Below are 27,547 nucleotides of genomic sequence, written 5' to 3'. Positions count from 1 at the left end.
TCGAAATGGTTAAATTATTCTTCGGCATCATTTTTTATACGAGTAACATAAAAACATCATTTTCTACAAAGCTCAAACCGCTGTGGTGTAAATTCGTCATTTTTTTTCAAACACGGAATTTAGCAATATCGCAACATTTTCTTCATGAAGTAAAAATAGCTACCGTCTAAATTTGAAGCCATAATAAATTAGCACTCCTGACGACATGGATTATAACTATAAAATTCTTCAAAGACAGAGCGGTTAAATTTAACTTTTGCGTAAAACAGTTATTTATGTTACTTCGCTTCGCTAGGTTTATTTGTTAATAAAGCTCGCGATCTCTCAAAACACTAGCATTTTTTCTATTGAAATAAAAAATGTTAATTTAGATTATTAAAATGTATAAATGATTATTGCATAATTTGCTCTGTACGACTTGCATAAATTATTTCATAATGTTCTGATACGAATGCGAGCTATCGAAATACGTAAGTACATAATTTTAATCCTTGATTATTTATGTACTTACGTATATTAGGGTGGACCGTAGAATCTTTTTTAACAGTAAATATTTTTTTAAATTATTATTACTGATAACGTAAGTAAACATTACTATGAATCTTTATTTTTTCATACTAATTTTAGTTCTCGACTCCTCGTGATTAGCATACCCATAATATACCCCAAATTCAATAATTTACTACAACTTACTAAAGTTAGTAAGTGACCATCAAGCTGTTCCCTCAGTTCCCTGCAGGGATTGGTCGTTGTTTCATTCACATTCTTACATCACCTCGTTCATACTGTACTAACTGTTAATTGGACTGTCTTATACAGTTAATACTAACTGAAGTCCCCGGCGTTACCAGGGCTTGTAAATGCAAGTAAATTAATCAGTAAGTATGCTCAACGAATTCACAAAAATATTGAAATTCAAGCAATCTATTATTTAAATTTTATCTATTAAAAAATCCCTATTCGTTGACGGCTCGCCCGGTGCGCATGCCAGCTAAGAGAATATTACTAACCGAAATCAGACTATTTTTTTACTAAAATTAGTGTATGTTTGTAATTAACACGTTTTAGTATGCCTTAATCAATGACACATCATAAACATTGAAAAAGAAAACAGTTTTCCAGTGCTTGATTCTATACGGAACAATGCTCCAGTTCTGGAAATCGTCAGGGAATACCATTCCTATAATTTATCCAATAATTTTTTTTAAAGTGTTATAATACTTACCTAATATTGCTTCTCCGAGTAAAATAAAACATATTATCTTTATATTCCTACAAAAATAAAACATTTTCTACTACGATATTTTGAAAAATTCGAATTAAATTGATAATTCAGCCAGATACTAATGCATATTCCATCGGAAAAAAATGGAGCTTTTCGTTGGGATACATTAATTTCTATACCTACCTAATATTACATAATAATTTTGCCTATCTGAGAACGAATACGTAATGCTACTTTTATCATCGTTTTCTGTCTATTATATTATATTCTAATAATCGATTGATTCATGTACAAAATAAACAAGAATGAGTTGGCGAAATTAAACGGGCATACGGGGTGCGATAATTTAAGTAAATAAACATGAAGTTATACGCAGGATAATAATAAACAAAAAGAGAGGTTATAAATGTATAACGGAGCGACAGAACAATGCCGCATTATTACATAATATCCTATAATTGTTTCCCCATAACAAAGATCGCTGTCACTTATATAAAACGAAAGAAATATATTTAGTCAAAAAAAAAACAGATACTTCAGATAAGTACTCAGATAAGTGTGTACTTATCTGAAGATGTTTTGACACGAATGCTATTCCTCCCGCGCCGAATAAAAATGACGAAATATAACTAAAAACAAGAAAATTATACAACCTTAAGAATTAAACATACCTTCTTTTATTTCATAAATAAATATAAAAACTTGTTTCATTGTGTATTTATAATATTTTTATTACTTTTCAAATAATAACAACATTTGTGTTTGTAAACAGCTGATGCAGCGCCGCCATCTTGAAAATGTAGGTTAGGTTATGTTTTGGTTCTGTCAAATGTCAAAACAATTCATAATATTTACCGTTATTTGACCCAGTATTCAATAAAATCATATAATTTATATGCAATTTGAAATATAAATACACTTTCACTGCAGACATGTTGTCATTAATTTATTATTGTAAAATAAATTAACCTCAAATTTAATTGTTTAATATTTTCAATTAAAACCAGACCCGCGTAGGAAGCGGAAGCTTTGGTATAAACGAAACCGGTTAGGGTTTTTTCAAAGTAATTTAGTGATGTCATTAAAATATTTCCTATTATGTCGTCAAACCATAAAGTGTTCCCGATAAATTCCTCCGTAAAAAGTGGGTCAAAAACAATATTTTGCAAATTTTTTATAATACTTAACAGATAATGCCACAAAATGTACATTATAACAATACTGAATTGTTAAAAAAAAGACAAATGTTACTTTGACCCCATTTCATATCTTTCGGCATATATTTTCTCCTTATACATTCCAACTAACTCTATTATTATTAATTTATTGTTCGTCATACGACATACTAATTGATTACAGAGAGGATAGACAGCCACAAAATTCTATCTTGACAGACACTTCATTCACATGAATAAATACCTCGTCTCTTAAATACTCTTGCATTTTGATTCTTTACGTGACCCAACTCTTGTAATAATTGGATTCAGTAAAGTAAAGTAAATAAATCAATAAATAGATTATTACGTTAACTAAATTCACATTTACAATAATATTTTGAAATGCATAAAATTTGACCCAATTTTACCCCTGTACGTATTTTGCCCTAACTAACTAACAACCCTATTCATTATTATTATTCTTCATCATTGTTTGTTTACATAATTTTTATCGATTTTTATTACAAGGAAAATGTTCGGTCTTGTATTAAAGTCGTAATTATTACGACTAAGGAATTAATCGATTCAAATATAACTTAATTATGATTATTTATATTAATATTTTTTAAGTAACTTTAACTACCTTTGCAAAAAAAAAAAAAAAACAAACCCTTTGAGGAAGTGAGGAATGGCTATGCGTTTTCTACTACGAATCGTGAGAACACATTAGAGCTTTGATCGTTGAAAAAAGTATCGTGTCTCTCTATCTAATGGATTTAGTATGGGAGCAAGGGAAACAGAAAATATTTTGTATGTGGCAAGCCGCTAAAAACAGCATTGTGACTTGTTCTGGCGTACGTGAGAAGTGAGAAGTCGGCGGCCATTACGTATTTTATTAAAAATCCAATATTTCGGGTTGCGCGTGCAGTTTTCTAAACGAATTGTCAACATTACTGTGATTTTGTGGTCAAATGACATTTAAAATTCAACGCTGGGTCCGCAGCACAGCGATTACACGTTAGATTTGTATGTTTTCATCGCGCGGACATCCGCTGCAGTTCGCTGAAGTTTGTTGTGCCAGTGATGTAATATTTTGACATTTGCGCGTAAATAACACGCCTAAATAATCATGTCTCGTGAAATTATCGACGGGGAGTCCAGCCACAGCGGCCCAGGTCACAAAATCCAAACATTCCGCCCCACCTGGGATGAATTCAAAGACTTCAACAAATACATCCAGTACATGGAGTCGCAGGGCGCACACAAAGCGGGCCTCGCAAAGATCATCCCTCCTCCAGAATGGGTCACTAGAAAGTCAGGATACAACCTGGACGAGCTGGACATAACCATCCCGTCCCCGATCTGCCAAGTTGTAACGGGAAAACAAGGACTGTATCATCAGATAAACATCCAGAAGAAAGCCATGACTGTCAAACAGTTCGCCACTATGGCTAACTCGGCCAAGTACTGCACTCCTAAACACACCAGCTGGGACGATCTGGAACGAAAATACTGGAAGAATGTGACCTATGTGGCCCCTATTTACGGTGCAGATGTCAACGGAAGCATCACAGACCCCGACGTCAACGAGTGGAACATCAATCGTCTCGGTACAATCTTAGATTATGTTAATCAAGACTACGGCATCGAAATTGACGGAGTCAACACTGCTTATTTATACTTCGGCATGTGGAAGACAACCTTCGCTTGGCACACGGAAGATATGGATCTTTACTCCATCAATTATCTTCATTTTGGCGAACCTAAAACGTGGTATGCAATCCCGCCGGAGCACGGGAAACGCTTCGAAAGAATCGCATCAGGATTCTTCCCCACGTCGGCGAACACGTGCCAAGCGTTCCTCCGTCACAAGATGACTTTGATAAGTCCGCAGATCCTGCGTCAGTACTCGGTGCCGTTCAGCAAGATGACACAGACTGCCGGACAGATAATCGTGACATTCCCATTTGGCTATCACGCCGGTTTCAATCACGGATTCAACTGCGCCGAATCCACAAACTTCGCTGCCCCACGGTGGATAGAATATGGCAAGCGAGCTGTGCAATGTACCTGCAGTACAGATATGGTGAAGATCTCTATGGATACATTCGTTAAACGCTTCCAACCGGAGCGCTACGATCTATGGTTGAAAGGTCAGGACATGGGTTGCCATCCGGAACAGCCGGAGAAGGTTGCGGCTGCTCCGCATCCCACCGGACAAGACATCTTATGCAATAAAAACAATCCCGAACTCCCGCAGTCTTTCGTTGACGCGGAGCAAAGAATCAAAGAAAAGAAGAGGCATCCTCTACACGTGAAGAGAGCAATGGCGCGAGGAATGGCGAGCGGCGCTATCGGCGTACATCTCGGCAACGAAGACATTCAAGACGAGCTCGCCATGAAGGAAGGCGATCTGGACTTGCTGGGCAGCAAACCGAGGGTGCCGACCTCTTTAAAGGGCATGACGGAGGACTACGGCGATGACGTAGATCAAATGGAAGCCCTGGAAGACATTTGGCTGAAAGGCGGAGAGATCGGACCTGAGGACATGCTCCACAAAGATGCCGGCCAGTTGGACGATTCTGATTACGAACGTAAAATACGCAAGAAGAAGGTAAAGAAAGAAGCCAAACCTAAAAAACCAGTCGAAAATAAAGGAAAAGCAAAATGCAAAAAACTGAGCGCTTCGCAGATCAAAGAGATCGACGAAGTCTTAAACGCCTGGGACGATTTGCCCAAACTCTCCGATAACTCGGACCGCGAGACGCCTAAACCGCTGAAGCTAGAAGAAGGAGAGGTCGATCCGAATGAGTTGGTAGGAGCCAAAGTTAAATGCAAGAAGAAACGTAAATTACAGACCGATTCAGCGGCACAAAAGACCCCAAAAAAAAAAACACCTCAAAAACAAGCCGCAGACGATAATCTAGTAAAAGAAGCCGTTAAAACCATCCAAGGCTTGGCTACTGAAGGCGTCACCATCAAGAAGAAGATATGCAGTAAGAAGAAGAGGAAGCAGGAAGCAGCGATCCAAGCGTTGAATAGTGTCATAGTCAAGACAGAAAGTGTACCTGAAATAAGTGATATAATCATTAAAAGACAATGCGTCAAACCTGAAACCATTGTTAAAAAGGAACAGAAATACTCAGCCGTCATCAAGACAGAACCGCCACCTAATTTTAAGCCGATTCGGGCCATCAAATATCCACCGGAAAACATGAATCTGAAGCCCAGTAAAGTCATTGTTGATGTGCCCATCGAACCCGTCGATAAAGAAGACATCAAGAAGCTGGCAGAGACGGTGACAAAGTCGGCATATCAAGATGAGTTCTTCAAGTTCATGAAGCAGAAGCCGGCAATTCCCAATGAAAGCAGCGTAGTAGAGCCGAGCTCTCCGAAGCTGAAATCGCAGAGAAAAGCTCGAACCCCAAAGAAGCTACCTTCGTTGCCTCATAACAACGATGCCAAAGTTGTCGTGGAACCCGTTCACAATACGGCGCCGCTCAGGTTGAGTGACAGCAGGATCCAGTTTCCGTTGGCGACCCCACAAGGTATAAGAGAGCCGATGTATTCCACACTCCCCCCACACTCTCTCGACTACTTCCACAAGCAGTACATCCCATCCGATTACCGCTTGAACCAAGTGGACCCCGCGTACTACTCCCAGGCAGTTAATCAGCCAGTTATTTCGTCCATGCCGGCGAACGAACATCGTACGGACGCGCAGAGCGTGACGGACTGGGTTAACAGCTTCACCAAAGCTGAATACAACCAGCAGTACACCACGCAGTACGCACAGATGCGTAATCAGATGCAGCAGGTTGTTGATTTTGATCTCCCGAACGAGGCGCGCTGGTTCCAGCAGTACGTTCAGCGAACCAACGGAAGTCAGTCTACTTCGCATTCACCCGGCGAACGAGGGCCGCCCAACAACTCTAATCCACAGCAGTGGCCCTAGAATAGTTAATGGAAAGAACTCAAATAAGGATTTCATTCGTGAAATGGTAAAAGGTAGAACTTGAATTAGTATTTCGTGCGTGAAATAGTAATAAAAGAACTTGAATTAGTATTTCGTGCGTGAAATGGTGAAATGAAGAACTCGAATTAGTGTTTCATGCGTGGAACATAAAAAATGCGACAGTTCAAAGTGAGGCTTTCCATGCAATTGATCTATTTATTCGATATTGTGTTTTATCTTGTATGTTTTGTATATAATTCACTTTGTTTGATTCACATTCATACAGCCCCTTACATCCGATTGTCATTTGTGGTGTATTTAAAACAAATATTCCAATCTACCTAAAACATGTTTTTAACTACTATGTTTTTAACATTTTTGCCTTTTTTTTTTACATGATTTGACTTTTGAGCTGTGTTGCTCTTTCTTATGTTTCTTGAGCCGACGTTTGTGGTTCCACCGGTATTTCAATGGAAGACGCTCCGATGAACTAGCACTATTCGAAATTTCTCTAAATTAATGTAAACATTTTTAAATTTCATCACGAGGCAACTCTGTTGCGTAAGAATTCCACGGCATTTGGTAAATGAGTGTTTTATGGTAATAAGTAATTAGTGTGTACTTTTCATGAGTTCACGATTTGTGTACGTTATATTCCATAAGTTAGGAAAGAGCACGGGTCAGAGAGGATCCGGTCAATACCAGGTCATGAAGTGATTTGTATTGCAATTAGAATTATGATTTTACTTACCTATCTATGTGAAGAGATTTAAGACTTTTTCTTAAGTTATAATAAATTTAAATTATGTGTTACAGGATATATTTCTATTTGTCTACTATTTTAAATCAATTGTAGTTTGGGCGTGTTTGTGCGACCGAACCAAGTGCGCTTTTATCTCGCTTCTAATTAAATTGATCAAGGTTTCAGATATATAAATTATTTCTTGAACAGATTATCAGTTCCGTTATCCCGTCTGGGGCCTGGGAGTCGAAAGGTCTTACGTAGAAGTCATAGATTGCATTTCCTGTGAGAGTTACTGTGACCTATTACAACTAATGGTTATTCAAATGACATACTTATGTATTTTATGTAATATATTTAAGCTCGGCTCCTGATAGCTCCGTTGTAACCTCTCTGCTTTTCATAATGGTAGGTAGATACTCTCAGTATCGCCCTGTTGATATACCGCTATTCATCTGATCTGATCATCAAACATCATTTCGCTACCCGCTCCTTTCGGGGGCTTTGGGCAGTTGTTACTCTTGTGCGGTATTCGCCTTAAAAGAAGCGTTGATTTTGAGAAAGAAGGAGAGGTTACAATTGACCTATCGTCTGTATTTTTGTGATTACTCCATTTTAAACTTATCGAGAAAACGCCAAGGCCTGAGTTTATGATGAGTTGAAGATAGTTAAAATCTACCTGATACCGTTATCTGCTGCATTAAAACACGCCGATAACTAATTTGGTAAATAAATAAATTATAAGATAACTTAATAGAGATTGGCACACTTAATTTTGCAGTCATACTATGTTCTAAGTGAGGTATTGTGATTGTTTCATAGTTTCTGCTCTTGCTAAGTTGATCTGTATTTATTTTCCTTAACGATATGAGAAATTTATCTCCCAGATAATATATCTATCGGCACATTATAATCTCAGGTCTTGATGTCATCATTTTTCGTACAGCACTTTGGGTTGATTTTTTCAAACTTTTGGTCACATTTGATGAATTTGATCATAAACTTGGTCGAGAATTGGCGTCCGCTAACGGGGACCGTTTAGATGTCCTATTTAAAAAATGGCGCTGATTGTAGGATATGATGGTCAACAAACGTGACCACATTTCGTCACATTTGATGAATTTGTTTAAAAAATAAAACGGGTTGAAAATCGGTGTCTGTTAACGGGGACTGTTCTAATGTTGAAATTCAAAAATGGCGCTGATTGTCGATACCATGATCATCAAATGTGACCACATTTGATAAAATCAAGTAATCAGGTTGACTGTGCTAATGGCGCTGATTGTCGATACAATGATCATCAAATGTGACCACATTTCGTCACATTTGATAAAACAAAGTAATCAGGTTGACTGTGCTAATGGCGCTGATTGTCGATACGATGATCATCAAATGTGACCACATTTGATAAAATCAAGTAATCAGGTTGACTGTGCTAATGGCGCTGATTGTCGATACGATGATCATCAAATGTGACCACATTTGATAAAATCAAGTAATCAGGTTGACTGTGCTAATGGCGCTGATTGTCGATACGATGATCATCAAATGTGACCACATTTTGTAAAATCAAGTAATCAGGTTGACTGTGCTAATGGCGCTGATTGTCGATACAATGATCATCAAATGTGACCACATTTCGTCACATTTTATAAAACCAAGTAAACGGGTCGAGAATTGGTGTCCGTTAACGGGGACTGTTCTAATGTCGAAATTCAAAAATGTCGATATGATAAACATCAAATGTGACAAGATATTGCAAAAATAACCAAACCTTGACAAATTTGATTACATGCTGTCTGTCTGTTACTACTTAAGGTGTGAAGTCTTTTTAAAATCAACCAGGTTAAAAATGCATTAAAAAAAACCTATATACACTTAGTTCTGTATTTTTACACGAGGACGCATTCCACATCTATCGCTTTTAAAGGGCCTTGTTCAAATAAATGCAAGACAACAATGGACGCGGGAATATAGAAAAAAAGCTACGTTCTTTGAATTCGTTCGAATTTTGAGAGAATGATTATTAGGTATGAAAATCACTTTAGGATGTAAATTATTGTACATTCCTACTCTATATTTATTATTACTGAATGAGAACAAATAACGCAGTGTAACTGCTTTGACCGTGTTAGTTAAAAAATTCTAAATCATGTAAAAAAACAGAATCGACTGTATGTTTATAAATGTAATTTTTAATCAATCTGAAAGTCAAAGCACATTTACCGCTGAGATATGAAAACTGTCTTTTAATATGTTTGCATAAGACGTAACATCTGAATGATTTGAATTCATTGTAACATTTATGTAAAAAAAAAATTATATTTGTGTTTTTAGCTAATTTAAAAAATATTTTTTTATGTCTTCAAAATATTATTATTTTATTTTTTAGTATTTTTAAAATTTTAAATGGAAAATAAAATCAATAATTCAGAGATAAGACAATGTCTTGCGAGTTTTTGAAAATGAAGTCTTTTTTGAAATGTTTAACAAATTGGTTGATAGGTCTACAATATAAATCACAAAAATTAAAAATGGATTATTTCAGTTATTTGAGAATTAAAGCTTTTAATTGTCGAAGAAAATTATTGCAACACCATTAAGAAATAGTGGTCGATATTCCCAATGTTCTGGGTTCTCGCATTCTCGCTCGAAATCGCCTTCGAGAGAATATACATTGGTCGACGTTCTTATCGTTGAAGTTATATATTTACATATGCAAAAGTCAATCCACTCGAACAACGAGTCGGTCGAAGCAATCGTTGTTTGGGTGGAATGACTTGGTCGAGAATCGAGGCCCTGGTGAAAGACGGGATTCCGTTTACGATCAATACGTTGATTAAAACAGCTTTGGTCGTTGCGTTGGGTGATCAAATCTGAATAGCCTGGTACAACATTCCAACCTTCCTCTTTAGCATCTCTCGCAATATACCCCTATTATCGGGGAGGCCATAGTGCCACCGTCTCCGGAGAGCCCGAAGTATCTGGGACTATTTACATTTTTATTTTAAAACAATCGACATTATTCCTGATTATTATCTGAATAACCAGATGCTTCCCAACAATCCTCCTCTGTCTCAAAACATACCCCAATTGGGGGTGCCACAATCCCACTGGCTCTAGTGTGGGTATTCACATAAAAAAAATAATTATATATTGCGTAAAATTTTTAAATTATTTTTGCTGTTAGTGACGAAGGGGACTGTTAAGAATATGTGTGTGTGTGTGTTTTTTTTTAAAGATAATAACAAGAGAGATGGAAGTGCATATTATTATGTATTAATATTAAGAATTAAATTAATTAATGTAAAATTAATTATATAACATTGTATTATAATATAGAAGATGAATTAAAAGATACGTTCAATGGGTTTTGTGAAGCCATCGTTTATAAAATGTAATAAATTAAAAATTCGAATATTTATATGTTTTTATTTTTTGACTACCTGTACCCCGCCACACGTTGCTGCAGTCTGTCTGTGCAGATAGAGAATCAATAGCTGTTTTTTTTTAAAAAACATGTTTTTACCTGTCACAGGTTAGTTACATGTATACAGGGTGTATCGGCACGTACCCGACAAACTTTAACCAGCTATTAGCACATTTGGAGTAAAAAATGTTATGGGCACTTTGCTGTCCGGTAACATTTTTTTTCAATTAAAAACAAAAAATTATAAAAAAATCCACACTCCGTCACTGTCATTGGCATTGTTTCTCGTGTTCAACAGCTCTTATTAGCGAGTGTGTCAAAAAGCGTGTTCGCTCTTTCATACACACTAAATAATAATAGTTAAAAATGAGACGAATGGTGCCGTGCCATTTCGTTGTGATTGTAAAAGCGCGCCAATGTAGGTACGTATGTATATTATTCAACGAAACTCGAATAAAATATTGCCAGATGGGTTTTTAAACTGTGACAAAGGATAAAACAGTGGTGACATGTGGTGAAAATATGAATGATAAATTTTTTATTAAAAAAAAATATTACCGGACAGCAAAGTGCCCATAACATTTTTTACTCCAAATGTGCTAAGGAATAGCTGGTTAAAGTTTGTCGGGTACGTGCCGATACACCCTGTATAATAGAGATATACAGGGTGTCCGGAAACTCGTAGTACAAGCGGGAAACTGGTGAATCTACATCACATTTGGAGTCGATTTTGTAGTATATTTTTTTTTATTTGAGCTTTCGTTATCGAGTAAATCGAGTTTGAAGTTGATTTTTTTTTTTTTTTTTTTAATCAAATTCTTATAAATTATTACTGAAGATCAAAGTACCCAACTAATTAAAACTATTTGAAAGTAAAACAAATGAAGAAACTCGGATTTGAAGCATTATTTTGAAATCACCCTTCATTTAACCCGGTGTAATCATAAAATATTTCTGCTCTGCAGGGTTAAAACATCTGTTATTCAACCCTAAACACCAGAAAAAACTTTAACCCTAAAATAGCCGAAAAATATTTTTTTTTGGTTTTTTTTTTTTTTTTTTTGAAAATGCTCAAATCAAAAAACTGTCTTTTAATATGTTTGCATAAGACGTAACATCTGAATGATTTGAATTCATTGTAACATTTATTTAGAAAAAATAAATTATATTTGTGTTTTTAGCTAATTTAAAAAAATATTTTTTTATGTCTTCAAAATATTATTATTTTATTTTTTAGTATTTTTAAAATTTTAAATGGAAAATAAAATCAATAATTCAGAGATAAGACAATGTCTTTTTTTCAATTTATGTTTTTTTGGGTTCCCCATGTGGTGTAGATTCTCCAGTTTCCCGCTTGTACTACGAGTTTCCGGACACCGTGTATAAAAACACATGCGTATTTGAATGTAACGTGTCAAAATTTCAAAGCAATTGGTGAACTTTTGGAGATTTAAGATTTTGAACAAACATTTAAATTTTTGTATGATTCGAGATTTTCACGGCCAAAAGTATTATACGTCTGCCCTGATGATGGACACTGCAATGCTGTCTGAAACTTTGGTTAAAGAAGGAGGTAGCGCAACATGACATAATACCCCAAAAACAAATCACTTTATTTTTTAACTTCCGTTTTTATGTCCGGGTTAAATCTTCCCCATAGGAAAAACTAAACCCTTCCACACACTTTTCCACAAATGATCATCTAGTCAATCAACATTATGCAAGTGCATTATATAAGCAAAATAAATACAAAACAATACAAGAACAACACGTCAACTCACCAGAGATCAAATGGGAAAATAATTCACCGACTCCAGATATTTTCATATCAGAGGGTTCGGCTCGGTAGAACTCCTAACAGGGCCTATAAATCCTACTGATCCCTCAACATAAATATTTAATTTACATTTTCATTTATATAGATACACAATTTTAATATGTTAGTCTTCAGTGTTTTCTGCTCCTTTTTCAAGTGTATTTACTTCTCCACCTTCTTTTTCCCCAACTCTTTCCAATTGGAGATGCCATAGTCCCACTGGCTCTGGGGAGTTGGGACTCTTGTGCTGTACCACGGAGACGGAGCGCGAAGGGGTCTGACTGTCTTCCTTTCTGCAAAATGTCAAGATGGGTAATTTAATTCGCCTGACATTAGGAGTCGAAGCCAGGCATCCAATATTAGACCATCAACTACTGATTGCCTGTAGACACGTTGTTCGCCAAACTGATAACTTAAACCTGGTGAAACTGACGGTCGCTGGCAGTGCTTGACTGACAGGAGAAGCAGAAGAAACTCACCAAAGCGCTGGAGTGATCAAGCATCACAGGCAACGTCGGTATTCTTGGTTATCCAATGTTGCGCAGAACTGCGAGGAATGTTGGATCCTATTTCATCAGGCCAAATTGGGAGTGGAGATAAGCATGTCGATGTGTACCTAATTACATTGTATAATTCGGATTACGCTGAATAAATATTATGTTTAGTAAACTGTTAATACATGTCAATTCCCTTTTTGATATAAATAACTTCATAAAGGTGAGGATTCTTCTAAAAGTTTTATTATTAAACAATAGAATTTACCTACACATGTGTACATGTGTAACATTTTCTAAATTGAAAGAATGTTTTCAAATCCAGACAAGGAATAAAGAACCCATATACGTGTATTATGTCAGAATAATATAAGTGTATGTATGAGACAAGCGATCAATAATATGTATAAGTGTATGTATGATTTGTAGCGCCCTTCGTGGCAGCCGCTTTGTGTTATTTTTAGTATTTTCAAGGGAAATGAGGCAACATACCTTTGAAATTATTTTGTAAATCAGTCAATCAACGTTTTAAATTCACTTAAATATTAGTAATCCGAACTTTATAGTAATGTGATTAGAGTGCAGTGTGTTAAAAATAAATAATCGAAAATTCTGCTAAAAATATTCTATTCGATGAAGTTGAACTTGGGACGAGGATCGGTAACTGTGGGTACTCCAGATGTTTTCAATGGAATTCTTGAAAACTCTGATGGCCCTAAGAAATGTTTATTTAAGTCCAGGGTAATTCATTATCCCGCCCGTCGTCTTTTATTGCGGTCACAATGCACTACTAACACAATCACCAGGAACAAGATTACATGGAGATGAATGATGGCCTTGCTGAACGTCACAGTGGTGCTGCCAAGGTCTGTTATCTATGAGAGGGTATTGTGCCAGCGCTCTATTAGCAGCAGACACATACCTGAACGGATGACGAACCTCGTGCTGGCACTGTTGGTGGACGCGGTAGTCTCTCTCGCTGCAGCAGCTGGTCCAGTTTCCTCACCACCTAGGATTCTTGCTGCAGGGTCTCCATCTTCTATCTTCGTATCACCTGTTCCTGTACTTCATCACCTGTTCATGTACTTCATTTTATTTAACTTAATTTCACTTATTTTTGTAATATTTATATTTTGTAATACCTGCATCAACTGTAAAGCGCACCTGAGGTGATATCTCACAAAAGCGGCGCTATACAAATTATCCAATAAATAAATAAATGTATAATTGTGTATGAGGCAATGAGTGTGTGCCAAGGCCCAGTTGTTTGGCGGTCAGTTCTCTCTGCCTAGTATCACAGTACCTTTAATATTGAAATTTAAAGAATTGTTAAAATTCTATGAAACTCACATGAGTTAGTCACAGACAGACGACCAACATTAGTATGTTTGATTCGGTTGATTCTCTAGACATAAAATTTCTATAAAGTTTTCATCTTGGTATATCTGGAGTTTAAAAATTTTAAAAGAAAGACAAACATTCCCGGGTTACGAATAACCTGACAATATTTTAAAATCTCTTACTACAAACGGGATGTCGACTCAGCAACCGACCGGTTATCCTCCGATTTTCACGTTTCACTTACCCGGGACTATAGCATCCACGGTTGAGGTTTGTTGTGAGATTGACCAAAGTCGGAAGGGGAGGGTTGGTAAGTACCCTGCTATTCAGATCTGGTTACTAAAGACAACGAATGCAATTCTCTCAGTATCGTCCAGGTGAAGACCACCATTCAGAATTTAAATGGCTTTAGACAGTGTGTTTGGTAACCAGATCTGAATAGGGAGGTACTTTGTTATTCTCCTTCCCTTTCCTACTCCCTACTGCAGGAGCAGAGAACCTGCAGCTTGAAAAGCTTGTTGGTGCGGCACGAAAGCATGCGTATGCACCTTCGTTAGTTTTTTAAATTTTTTTTAAAGGGCGGAGATGGTTTACACATAGTTCCCGTGAGCACTTAGTCCATAGGCCCATTGTGCTATCTCCCTTTTTACCTCAATCCTTTAACAACAACCCAGTCCCTTTAATAAAGTTCCCCAGGGTTGTCATTGGGTATGTGGCTATGTCTTCTGGTTCTACTGTATGTCTCCCCAGGTATCTGCGCCTAGTTCCCACCAGGGCAGGACATTGGCACCATAGGCGAATTGGAGTCTCTTCATCCTCTTCACATTTCCTGCGTCTATTGGTGTTTTCCACTCCCAATATCTGCATGTGTCTCCCGAGATGGCAGTGTCCCGTTAGTAGTCCTACCAGTTCCCTCAGTGAGTTTCTGTCCATATCGAGTAGTTTCTTGTTCGTCTAGGGTCACCTTCCTTACTAGAAAGCAGTTTAGACACAAATAAATAGGCCAACATCCCTTTTTAATTTCTTATTATTTTATAAATTCGAAATTAAATCTGTAATAAGAAATGTTGAGTGTAATGCTAATTAAACTGAGGACTCGCTTACAGATAAAATTACACTTATAAGTTGGTATTAAGATTTTAAAATGACAGATGTTAATTCGAGATGAGATCTAACGTGTCGTCGGGTTAATTCGTAGACTGCGTAGCTCCGTTTATCTCGAAAATAAGATTTTAACGCCATTTGGTGCAAAAATTAGTCTGGCGTGTAAGAGTAAAACTCGTAACTTCGTAGAAAAACCCACTTTGATTTTAAACTAACTTAACCATCACTCCGTTTCCACGCAATCAGAGAGGACGGACTGCCAAACAACTCGGTCTTGGCGCACACTTCTTGCCTCATTCACATTCATACATACTCTTCTATTATTCTGACTCTTGACATGGCCCAACTCAAGTATCTGATTCACTTGATCAGGCCACATCTTCCTCGGGCGTTCCCGACTTCTGCTATCATTCCCATTTGCTTCATATTCTCCTTACACTCCTTTCTTAGCCCGTTCGCTCTACGTGCCCAAACCATCAAAGTGTCCCTTTGAATTTGAAAAATTCTTCAAATTTCAAAGTTAGTTTTCTAGTTCTCTGATAGTTCTGTTATTATTTCAGCTGTGTCAAATAACTGGCCTATAATGATAAAATAACAGAACTTGAATAGGACATTCACCAAACCCGAAAATGAACGTTGAAATTTGACTCAATATAATCTTTAACTAGTAATTTACAGTTTACTCCAAAGTCTCTGATTTTTTCTACTCGTCGCTCTTTAATTACTTCTACAGTTTGTTACTGCCACTACTGTTTTGTGCGGTATTCAATCACATTAAAAAAACTATGATAAACTGATTAAATGACCCTCCCAATCAGATTAAGTATGATTTCAATAATTTGGTTCGTGCGTCAATAGATAAGATTAGTCGCACTGATAGCATTGTACAGCTAGCGACGTACTAACTATTTTCCCCTCATTATCAAGTGCTCCACTGCTGTAAGTATTGTCTAATTCACTTAATTAAATCAAACATTTGCACTGACTGATATAAAAAATGTCAGCTTTATTGGAATTGAAATTATGTATGTCTTTCGTATGTGTGATAACTAGTTAACCGCGCTGTTTCTCCGTTGGGGTAGTTACATGACAGATGATGGAATGCCACAAATTCTTAGTTAACTTTGCATTATACAACTGTTTTTCTTGGTAATCTCATGTTCAATCAAAAGTTTTTTCAATTGATTTTTATCTTCCAAACAAATCTCTTCTGTGAATCAGAACTAGAATATAATTGTGATTACTTGCGCATAGCTTAGTATAGAATGAGTTATCTATAAATTTTCACAAGGCTAATTGACATACTAAACTCTTTAGCAAATAAAACAAGGGTTATCACTTGAGCGATTGGTTGTATATATATAATTATATAAATTTACCATATTATTTGATTAATATCATTCCTCAAAGTATTACTTGACATGTACCAGGCGTTGTTAGACTTTTCTCTGCTTTCAATAAATATAATATCCATGTATTATATATTTATTTATTTTTTCAAGTTCTCCATAAAACGGTTATACACCAATATATCATGGAGAAGATTACAAATTAAAAAGTTTACAGAGGCAGTTTTACTATTTTGTGACATGTGTTAAAAGATAGTTACTGAATTGTCTGTAGGTGACATTGAAAATGTCGATGGCTAATGCAGAATCGTTAAGCAGTTGAGTCGCTCTGTTTATTGGCGCGTTCTGATAGGCAGAAGTCCTCGCTTTCGGAGCATATAAGAGTGCATGGGATCTCCCTCGAGTATAATTGTTAGTTAACCTCTTTCAACATAGGCGGATTGTGTATTGTACCAGAGATAACTTCAAAAAGTGTTTGCCTAAAAATATTTTTCTGCGGGCTTCTAATGTATTGAAATCGAGCATTCCTGTTAAGAACAAGGATGGATACAGGAATGGATAGTATGTATATTCCCTCATATACAGGTAACGCATAAACCTTTTTTGTACTTTTTCTATTTCTAAGATATGGTTTTGTTCAGAAGGGGCCCAAATAATGGAGCTGTATTCCAGGATACTGCGGACAAGTGCTTCATATGTTCTCCGTATTGCAATTCCATTAGTAAATGATCTCGCATTACGAAGAACAAATCCAAGCATTTTGTTGGCCTGGGAGATATATAAACCTTCCGGATAAAATTCTCTGAATGATAGTGAAAATCCTATCGAACTCCGTTGCATAGTTTAGAAGAACTAAGCGCACAAACAGACAGACGCGGATAGTGACATTGTTTTATACTATTTAGAGATATAAATATATTTATCAGAAAACGGCCTGTAATCCCGTTTTTAGTTCATTATGATCTGGGATGTTCACGAACGTTCCAGACTATTCCCAAACATTCCACAACACTCCAGAATGTTCTGTAATGTTGTGGAATGTTATGGACTGTTCTAGAAATGTGTAGAGCGCGAAACTTCCAGCCCTTATATCTTCAAAAGCATGCCTTTCAGGTAAAAACGGGAACCTTCTTCATGGATGTGGGATAGAGGGCTACCACACCATATAACTCCCTTCATCGTACCGGGACTCGTTTCTGACATTTAACAGCATGTACATTGTACACTTACTTTTATAATATATATTGATTGATTATTGAACTCCTTTGTACAACAGAACTCTCTAGGATAACTTGTATTGTACCTGCTTATATAGTTTATACTCAGTTATGTTATGTACTATGCACTTCATTATTGTACTCCCGAACAACTTACCTGTAACAATGTTTACACGTCTTACATGCCTTACGGTGCGAATAAATGGATATGGAACCATATGAACTGCTTCTTGCGGTTTAAACCCAACGAATCCACCTAGATTTTTAGGTTCTATAAATTTGCTATATTATGCAAGCAATTGCTCAAAACGTTTTTGCAAATTAGCCCTAATATACCAAAAATCACTTGAGTGAATATACAGGGTGTCAGGGGTAAAGTGCGCTAACTTCGGGGGGAGATTCTATGTGATTTTAGAAGTAAAAAAGATACATAACTTTTCGAAATTTGATGAATATGTAATTGCTACAACAGTTTTGTTTTAAGATACTCATATAAATTTATATTCTTTATTAAAAATACAAATTTCGGTTGCGACTCTCAAAATTAGAAGTGTTCGTCTGGAGAATTCAAACAAGCAATAAAGAATATACCTATAATATTATAGTTATAACTGTCATTTTCAAAATTAGAAGTGTTCGACTGGAGAATTCAAACAAGCGATAAAGAATCTACCTATAATACTATAGTTTTAACAGTCATTATCAAAATTGGAACTGATTTGTGGAGAATTTAGACTATCCTAATATTGATGCATTATATTATTTAGATTACCAATTATTCTCCTCCTTTTGACCTCCAACGCTCCAATGACTAACAGCCGGAAACTACGCATTGCTTCTTGCATGGTAATGGTGGTACACGTTTCAACGAGTTAGTACCAAATTACTGCAATGATTATTAATAATAAAGGAATTATTTTATTTTAATCTTTAAAGAAAGACTTTTACATTATTTGAATTACTCCTACTTCCGTCATTATGGTGAGAAAGTGTTTCTTGTGCAATGATGGAGGATTTAGCTAGCAGAGAATTGAACCCACGACACTGCAATGCTCTGTTTGCCATTTAAAAGCATACATCTAAATAAATTACATGATAATAAAATGGTAAACATATTTAGCACTTGTACTGCGGTGGTTTGCCCTGCCACTGGGCGACAGCCTGGACAAGAGTGTTTTCCGATCTCGGGTAGCGCTGACTCATCCCGGCTACTCTGAGGCAGCGAACCCATGCACCCATCCCTAGGTGCTGCATCGCCAAGGGAGGCCAAACAGCGCCCTGTATATGTGACTATACTGTGCTCGGAGTGTCTTCATGATGCCTTGTGTGTATCTTGTCCCATAGTCCGCTAGTGTAAAAGCTCATGAAGTATGGTCTGGAATAGTTGCTTCTTCACCAGAGGACTGCAGCTGTTGAATCTCCTGGCGAGCACGCTGGCTCGCACGCACATAACTCTTCTTTGACGTGCTGTGTCATTTTTATCATTTAAGTCATCAGTGAAGACATGAAAATTGTTCCGCCGAGACATATGGGTGGAATGATAGCTGGACCAGTATTTGTTTTAAATATCAGCGGTGTTGACGCAACTATTAATCTTCCATTAACATTATCATCGCAATTTTCCCCATCCTATTTTACCTACAAGTACCTGTCATTATTCGACTGTACCCACGTTTTTGTGTGACATTTTACAGCAATAAAAGTAAATGTCAAAGCAGTTTATTGATGGAGCGTGTTTGATTAACATCTCTTTGTGATCAGTGCTTTTATTGATTTCAACTCAGGGTAGAAAGCTGTGCAGTGAACATATTCGGTTCCCTCAGTGTGTTTCTTATCCAACCTGGATGTTATGGAAGCTTGTGTGTTAAATAAATCATATCTCCTGTGAGTGAAACCAACCATCAACATCTTTGAAGAACATCAAAGGGGTGAGTCGGATTCCTTCCTTACTCATCCCAATGTTCACCATCTCCAACCATAGTTGTGTCAACTCCAAACTTCACAATTAATTTTTACAGTCCACTCTTGATTCGCCTATTGCGATCACAAGCGGTTAATAAATAAATATATTTTGTTGCAGGCCTCTTTTGAAGAAGGGATACCAGGCTCCAAACGAACCAACATGAGTGACTGTAAGTATTGTTGAATTGAATTTCAACAGATAAGGATACATTTGCAAATTAAGTAATTGTGATTTATTGTTTCAGCCGGCCTTGACGGGCTGCTGATATCTGAGCACTACACGAGTCTGACCCACGAGCTGAAGTGCGCTTGCGGGGGCTACTTGCATCCCCCCATCAGGCTGTGCGCCAAGGGGCACGGGGCCTGCAAGCGCTGTCGGCGCTCCGCCCAGAGGTGCCCCACCTGCCAGGTAATCAAACTAAGCGAGATCTGACAGAAATTCAATAAAAATTTTTGAATGGTCCATTCTACCGCCGCCCCAGGAACCATATATTAGATAACCAACACCATGGAAGTGAATAGTCACTGCCATAGGTCACCCCAAGTGGTTTGCTACGTTTGGTCACTTAGCAGGGGTCCCCGGGTTCATGGGGTGAGGTTTTCTCTAGGTTTTTGACATCTTTCTTGGAGACCGTTTGACCTCTCCAGCCGCACTCTCTCCCGACCCATCGCCTTGCTCCGCAGTGGGATGGATTCATACATCTGTCACTCCCTGACCCCCAGATTTCTACACGCCCCTCATACCTTTTTCCTTCCCAGAACTTCCTCTCCTTCCTTTCCTAATAATACCCTCCACACAGCGTCCCCAAAGATGACATAGGCCCTGAGGGGCATTATTTTCCACGGTTCCATGATAACTCAACACAGTGACAATTCAACACACTTTTAAAAAGTGATATAAAGTCATTAGAAAGGATGATTTTTTTTTTTAACCTAACCTAACTTAACCTAACCTAACGTACTTAACCCAGTTAATAAAGTTTTTGTTTAATCACTTTCCATGACTTTATATAACTTTTTAAAGATGTGATGAATTATCGTTGTGATGATTTATCCGGTCACCATTTTCCACAGGGCCTCTCGTGTGGAGCTAATGTAAAACTTGTCTCCTGAACATTGACAAAACGTTGCTATTCCATCTTCAGATTGAGGAAGAAATTTATCTATTTACAGTACAAGACTTATAAGTCATAGCTATAGACACCCATTCATAGCTTGAATTTTTAAGAAATGTAGCATTAATTGTTGAAAATAAAAATAGCTAAATAGGATAACGTCAAGGAATGGGACTCGGCAAGAGGGGAAAAACAATTAAATTAGCAAAATCACTTGAAACACGTTTATCGTATTATTGATTGAATCTCAACATGGCACGTGTTTCTACAGTATAGTGTGTCATGTTCGTTCTACGATCTGTCAATACATGATTATAGCAACACTATTCACAGGGGCCCACAGTCATCAGAGCTGCCTCAGAAAATTCTCTTTGAACAACAGAGCTTTACAGCTAAGAGTAGCTGAATTATGTCTACAGTGACTCTACATCCCTCACTTGCTCTATAAGCTGTCTTTGAAAATAGCTGTTACCTTCCAGGAATTTACTGTCATCAACACCATTTATTTAATGGGTGTCTCTAGTCATAGCCTTCTATGTTCACTAAGTATTGCAAGATTTGCAGAACGTCTGGTTTTTAGGTTATTTTTATGTTTCCGTACATTCTCATATGTTTTGTGATTGCAGGAGGTGTTCACGGACACCCGCAGCGTGGCTCTGGAAGCTCTGGTGGACAAGCTGCAGTTCCCGTGCCCCCACGAGGGCTGCACCGTACGCAGCCCTCTCAAGGAGCTGGACGACCACTCCAAGGACTGCAACATGCGCCCCACTACCTGCTTTATGGCCAAAGTCTATGGTATTACCTTTATTACTTAGTGTGGTGATCTTCCGTACGGATCAACCAGATTTCTTCTTATCCTAAAGAATGTGGGTACTCCGTTACACTGCGTTTTTATTCAGGTAGCTAAAAGTATTGGTACAAGTCAACAATAGAAGAGCTTGATATTGAAAAGAGGATGAGTTACAACAGAATGCCTTTTTATACGTCTCGGTCATGCTGTCTCACTCAGATATGCCTGTCTCTTTCATACATTCACCACACTTAGTATTTTGATGTGAGAGATAGGTAACTTAACACTCTTCTGTTCTTATCTTAACTAACTTACTAACTAACCGTCATGTCGTTTCTCCGAAGAGGCAGGCAGAGAGGACAGATAGCCAAAATACTCTGTCTTGGCACACAAACCTTGCTTCAATCAATTCAATTCAATTTATTAATTTTAAAAACATTTCAAAATTACGGTGGTTTATTTTTTTGGTATCATTTTATTATTACTGCATTAGTTTCCTTCATCAGGGCGGATGTGTAAAAATTTGTGTGTTTCAGGACATCATCACTGCCCTGATGATGGACAGTGTAATACTGTCCGAAACGTTGGCTAAAGAAGGAGGTAGCGCAACACGGCATAATACCCCAAAAATATACCATTATAATACCTTGCAAATCTGAAATCATTACAAAATTGATCATTTTTTAAGGTTAAATGCGACGTTCGTTATAATCTACATGTTCATAGATAGCGTTAATTTAATAGATTTATTAAAAAGAACCTTTTGCCAGATATGCTTTACGATATTAAGAGGAATTATTTATTCGCGTACACCCCTGTACAAACGCAATATGAATATGAAAAAACAGTTTTGTCCGTAACACTGAATTCTTTCAAAAAGGCTTACAAACACGATATTGTACCGGTGATTCTGAGGCTGAGTGAGATCGAGCTACTCTATATAAAGGCTCATCTATTGTCGTCTCACTCTAACAGCCGTTGTTCCCAATCCTACTAATCAACTGTTGAGCCGAAATTTTGGCTCAACACTGCTCAAACTCATAACTACGCTCTTTCCAACGCAAAGATGACGACTGAGCGATCAACCAATTTAAGGAAGCCAAACTACTGGATTTAGATTGCCTCAGTAAATGACTAGTTATAAAAAGTGTCGACAGAGTGAAAAATATTCGCTAAGCCAAGACAAGGTTGCATTGAAGTAGGGCTAACATTTTATTTTCAACATATTACATAGGTATGTTTTCTTTTTAAAATATAAAATATCGGTTTATGTATTACTGTATTTAAAATTTAAATGTGCATAAATAATAATAAATAAATATGATAATAAATTCGTCAATATTAATTTAACATTGAAAGCTGATGTCATTTTATTGTTTGTGAAAGTAGGAGGGGCCACTTAAGATAATCAATGGTAAAGATGTTTGGAAACAGGCGAATCGAACATTACTAAACAAAACACTTGGCTGATCGGAGCCTGAGATTGATCGTTCGAAAAGTTGGGAACAATGGCTGTAACACTATGTAAATCAACTTATTGTCTTTTTAATCTACATTTTAAAATGATTTAAATGTACTTTCTTCAATAGTTGAGTTAGCCTATAGCCTAATCAGATAGATCTTCTTAATTAGTTTTTGCTCATTGCTGAGGATGGTGACCCACTTTAATAGTCCTGATAGAATGTTTATATGATTGTTTTGCCTGGCTTAGCCAATCAGTTATGTTCAAACAGAACAACATCAAGTAATTCCTTCTTCCAGCAGAAGGCTGTCCCTGGGTGGGGCAGGCGGCCGACTGGCTGGAGCACTGCGGGACGGAGCACCCCGAGCACGTCACGGAGCTGCCCTTCGTGGCCTTCAGCGGCCCCTGGAGCCCCCGCGCGCGCAGCCCCGTCATGCGATACCACCTGCTCAAGTGCTTCGACCGCGTCTTCAACATCTACCAGATCTATGATGCCAAGTCAGGTAACAAACATTCACATATTAATACTAGCAAATAATCAATTATGCCGATAAGAGGGCAAAATAAAGTGCATGAAAATAATTATTGTGAATAATTGTTTAGTCCTTCCATCAATAGTCCTTTTCACGGCATCACTAAGGTTCCTATAATTCTAATCCCTATATCTAAATAGTATAAAATAAATTTTCTTTCCGCATCTGTCTGTTTGTACGCTTAGTTCTTCTTAACTACGCAACGGATTTCGATATGGTTTTCACTATCATTTAGGAAATTTCTTCCGGAATGTTTATATATATAATACACGGGTATTAAATTTATAGAAAGTAGAAAAAAGTCTGTTTTTTTAAATCAATCGTATAAAAATATTTTCGGGCGCTTACATTGCCAACGCTGTCTAAACCTGAGGAGATACATCAGAATAATGTATTACGGAATTGTATATCTTAAAAATGCTCACAAAAAGACCATAGTATAGGGTTTTCCAATAAGAGGTGTTATTTTGATATTCAAAGAAAAATGCTATTTTTTAATATAAATGATCGAATGTTTATTTTATTATAAAGAGGAAGGTATGCCGTTAATAGTGAAAAATAACATCAGTCAAATGACCACCACGACCACGCCTACAGGACCATATCCTTTTCATGAAATTTTCCATAACCAAATCGCTACTGTGGCTGCCTTATGTCCTCGATAGCCTCACGAATTCCATCTTTGAGGTCTTGAATCGACGCTGGGCTGTTGGCGTAGACCTCCTCTTTCACGTGGCCCCAAAGGAAGAAGTCGCAAGGTGTTAAATCACAAGATCTCGGTGGCCAATTGTGATCACCTCTTCGAGAGATAACACGGTCCGGAAACTTTTCCCGTAAAAGATCAATGGTTTCGTTGCTTGTGTGGTACGTAGCGCCGTCTTGTTGAAAGTAAACGTTGTCCAGATCAATACCATCCAATTCCGGCCATAAATAATCATTTTATGGCCGGAATTAAATACACATAACACCTCTTATTGGAAAACCCTATATATATGTCTATCTCCTAAGGATAACCCCTAGCAACGCCAGGTACACGTTAGCTAGTATTATATAATAAAGTCGCTGTCTGCGTCTGTCTGTTTGTGCGTTTAGTTCTTCTAAACTACGTAACGGATTTTGACAAGGTTTCACTATTATTTTAAGAATTTCTTCTGGAAGTTTTATATATATTTAATAAATGTATTTTAAATTAAAAGAACGTAGAGAAAAGTCTAGCAACGCCAGGTACACGTAAGCTAGTACTCACTAATTCTCAACTGTTCAATAATATTAAAGTTTTATTTACTGCCTATTAAAGTAACACAAAAAACTACTCAGTTATGTAATATCTGCTTGCATGGTTTCCACGAGGTTTCCAATTCTTGGCTTAGCATTAATAAAATTACTAGTCGTCCCTAATATTTTTAAACAGAGACATAATACACCGTTGTTGTTTCAGAGTGCCAAAATTTTACCTGTTAAGGCTATTCTATGGCAAAAAATCATAATTCAGCATATATTTACCCCGCAGCATAAAGAAAAATTAGAACATAAATACAGTACTAGATTCACGCACAATGACGGGTTAATAGTTCCGAAATTTAATAATAAATACGGACAGAGAACGTTTGAATACAACATACCGAAGATATTTAATTTATTACCTGACACTATAAAGCAATGTAAATCTATGAATAAGGTTAAATATATGGTGAAAAATTGGCTATCGGAAAAAAAATATTTACTTTAAATGTATGAAAAAATGTTGATTCTGTAGATATAAGATGTAAATTATAACTTATAAAAATGTATATGTAACTAAACTTTAAGCACCTGTTGACAAGCCAATTCAATTGGCTTAGCAGGACTTGTTCGTTGATATGTATTAACTATTTATTCAATAAAAAATAAAAATCGTACAGCGTAAATCGCTAGCAATATTATGCTAATTTCGGTAGATCGTTTTTATAGCCATGATGCCGTTTCGCACAAATAAGTACTGGAAAGTGGTAAATACAATTGAAGTGCTTTCTCTGCTATTTTGGGATAAATTGTGAAATAATGGGTACATGCACGAGCAAACCGCCAGAACAAACCGCTTGAGTAGCTGTTTACAACGAAGTAATAGGTACATACACAGTGCCTATCTACCCAGCTACAGGATAATTTCTTATTAGTATAATAATTAACTCCTTAACTACAAGGTTGCCCGCGCCCGCGCCGCCCTGTGCATGTCCCTGCGCCCCCATCGGAGGCGCGTGAGGCACGCTAAATTTCCTGTCCAGCGAACCATTCCAGCTTTATAAATCTTGTTATTGACAATTAGAGATGTTCACTACTGTGAGGACGAGTTCACATCAGTAACGCTGTTTTTCCCGCATAAGGGCTCAATTGATTGCTTTGTATACACATTATGTTACAGGCAAGATGATGTGGTCGGTGGTGATGACCGGAGAAACGATTGACGAGCCGGGGCAGTTCTACTTTGACCTGGAGATCCACAACCCTCATGACCTCACCAGAAGGATATGCTTCAGGTAAACAAATATACTCATTAAACGAGGGATTCATTTTTGAGTTGTTATGCTGTGTTACGTTTCCTCATCGTTTAGCCAACATTTCAGATAGCGTCACAGTGTCCACCATCTGCATGTGTCAAAATCTGCCCTGATGATGGTCGTTGCGACCCTGTATGAAACGTTGGCTAAAGAGGGAGGAAGCGTAACATGGCATAATAACCAAAAAAATAATCACGATACTGCTTTTGACCGTGAAAAACTCAAATCATTTTGTACTCTTTATATACGAAAATGGAAGATACTCTCTGGCTTATAACTGAAAACCATTTAATAAAGTAATTATTAAGAGGATTAACGCGGACAACGCAGTATCATTTCTATGTATTTGATTCCAGGCAATCCTGCAAGAACGGAGACGATCTGGACATCCTGGACAGCAGCCAGAATGTGCTGCTTCCGTTGGAGCAGGTCCTATACATGCTGGACACGGAGCGCAACCTACACTTCCACCTGCGCGTATCCGAGACCAAGAACCTGGCTCTGCAAGGGGCCGCCGACTCGGGGAAGAATGGGCACCTTATGGAAAATATCATACTTGGTTTCGATAACCTGTAGAAGCTGGCGCCATATTCCATAGATGTGCAATTGTAACATGAATATAACGCAGATAGGTTGACGCAATTGTTTATCTGCTCGAGGAAGATTAACTTGCGGTCCATCACGCTGCATCACTGTAATGGTTGATAGAGAGGATGGACTGCCAAATAATTCTGTCTTGGCACACACTCCTTGCTTCATCCAAATTCATACATATTTTTCTGCTATTCTTGCTCTCAATAAGACACAACTCAAGTATTTGATTATACCATTCACTATCGCATTATATAAATATCTTATATTTTTTATATCAAATTGTAAATTATCAGCTGGTTTATATTCCTACCATTATATCAAGTGTGTATTATTGTAACAATCATACTACGGTTTCAGGCTACAATTCTGTTATAAATAGATTACACAACACTGGTAACTCACATGCTATGTTAGCTGATGTTTTGAATATGCCTCTATGGAAATATAAACCTATAATTGTTAAACATCTTAGCAGAGCTTGTATTAATGCTATCACTCCATAAAAGGTTCTTTATTTCTTATAATAACTTTGTACTAATACTAACTTATGTTCATTTTATACTTACTTCATTTTATTGTCTATGAAAGTGGGCGGGGCGACTTAAGATGATCAACGCTAAACATGTTTGGAAACAGGCGAATCGAACGTTACTGAACAAATCACTTGGCTGATCGGAGACTGAGATTGATTGTTCGAAAAGTTGGGAACAACGGCCATTAGTAA

The 27,547-nt window shown here is 37.2% G+C and overlaps 2 protein-coding genes across 2 annotated transcripts; both read left to right on the top strand.

Annotated features, from left to right (window-relative positions):
* Nucleotides 1–388: 388 nt before the first annotated feature.
* LOC149414235 (uncharacterized) lies at nucleotides 389–27,139 on the top strand. Its single transcript, XM_089644276.1, has 7 exons — nucleotides 389–470; nucleotides 19,911–19,962; nucleotides 20,038–20,201; nucleotides 21,534–21,702; nucleotides 23,459–23,662; nucleotides 26,094–26,208; nucleotides 26,586–27,139. Exons 2-7 carry the CDS (start codon nucleotides 19,953–19,955, stop codon nucleotides 26,803–26,805), a joined length of 882 nt encoding a protein of 293 aa, XP_089500402.1. The 5' UTR covers nucleotides 389–470; nucleotides 19,911–19,952; the 3' UTR covers nucleotides 26,806–27,139.
* LOC149414236 (uncharacterized) lies at nucleotides 3,247–10,501 on the top strand. The gene has a single exon (XM_089643659.1). The coding sequence runs from the start codon at nucleotides 3,512–3,514 to the stop codon at nucleotides 6,335–6,337; it is 2,826 nt and encodes a 941-aa protein (XP_089499785.1). The 5' UTR covers nucleotides 3,247–3,511; the 3' UTR covers nucleotides 6,338–10,501.
* Nucleotides 27,140–27,547: the final 408 nt, after the last annotated feature.

This window comes from Hesperophylax consimilis, chromosome 20 (assembly GCF_061612785.1).
Source record: "Hesperophylax consimilis isolate HC1 chromosome 20, BYU_Hcon_1.0, whole genome shotgun sequence".
Lineage (NCBI taxonomy): Eukaryota > Metazoa > Arthropoda > Insecta > Trichoptera > Limnephilidae > Hesperophylax > Hesperophylax consimilis.
This window is presented reverse-complemented; position numbering and strand designations above follow the sequence as displayed.

Bases quoted from the DNA above. Each gene is read 5' to 3' on its own strand.
- LOC149414235 (XM_089644276.1), top strand. The intron at 20,202-21,533 runs GTAATCAAACTA...TTGTGATTGCAG, and splicing joins AGAGGTGCCCCACCTGCCAG to GAGGTGTTCACGGACACCCG. The intron at 26,209-26,585 runs GTAAACAAATAT...ATTTGATTCCAG, and splicing joins ACCAGAAGGATATGCTTCAG to GCAATCCTGCAAGAACGGAG.
- LOC149414236 (XM_089643659.1), top strand. From the start codon at position 3,512: ATGTCTCGTGAAATTATCGACGGGGAGTCCAGCCACAGCGGCCCAGGT.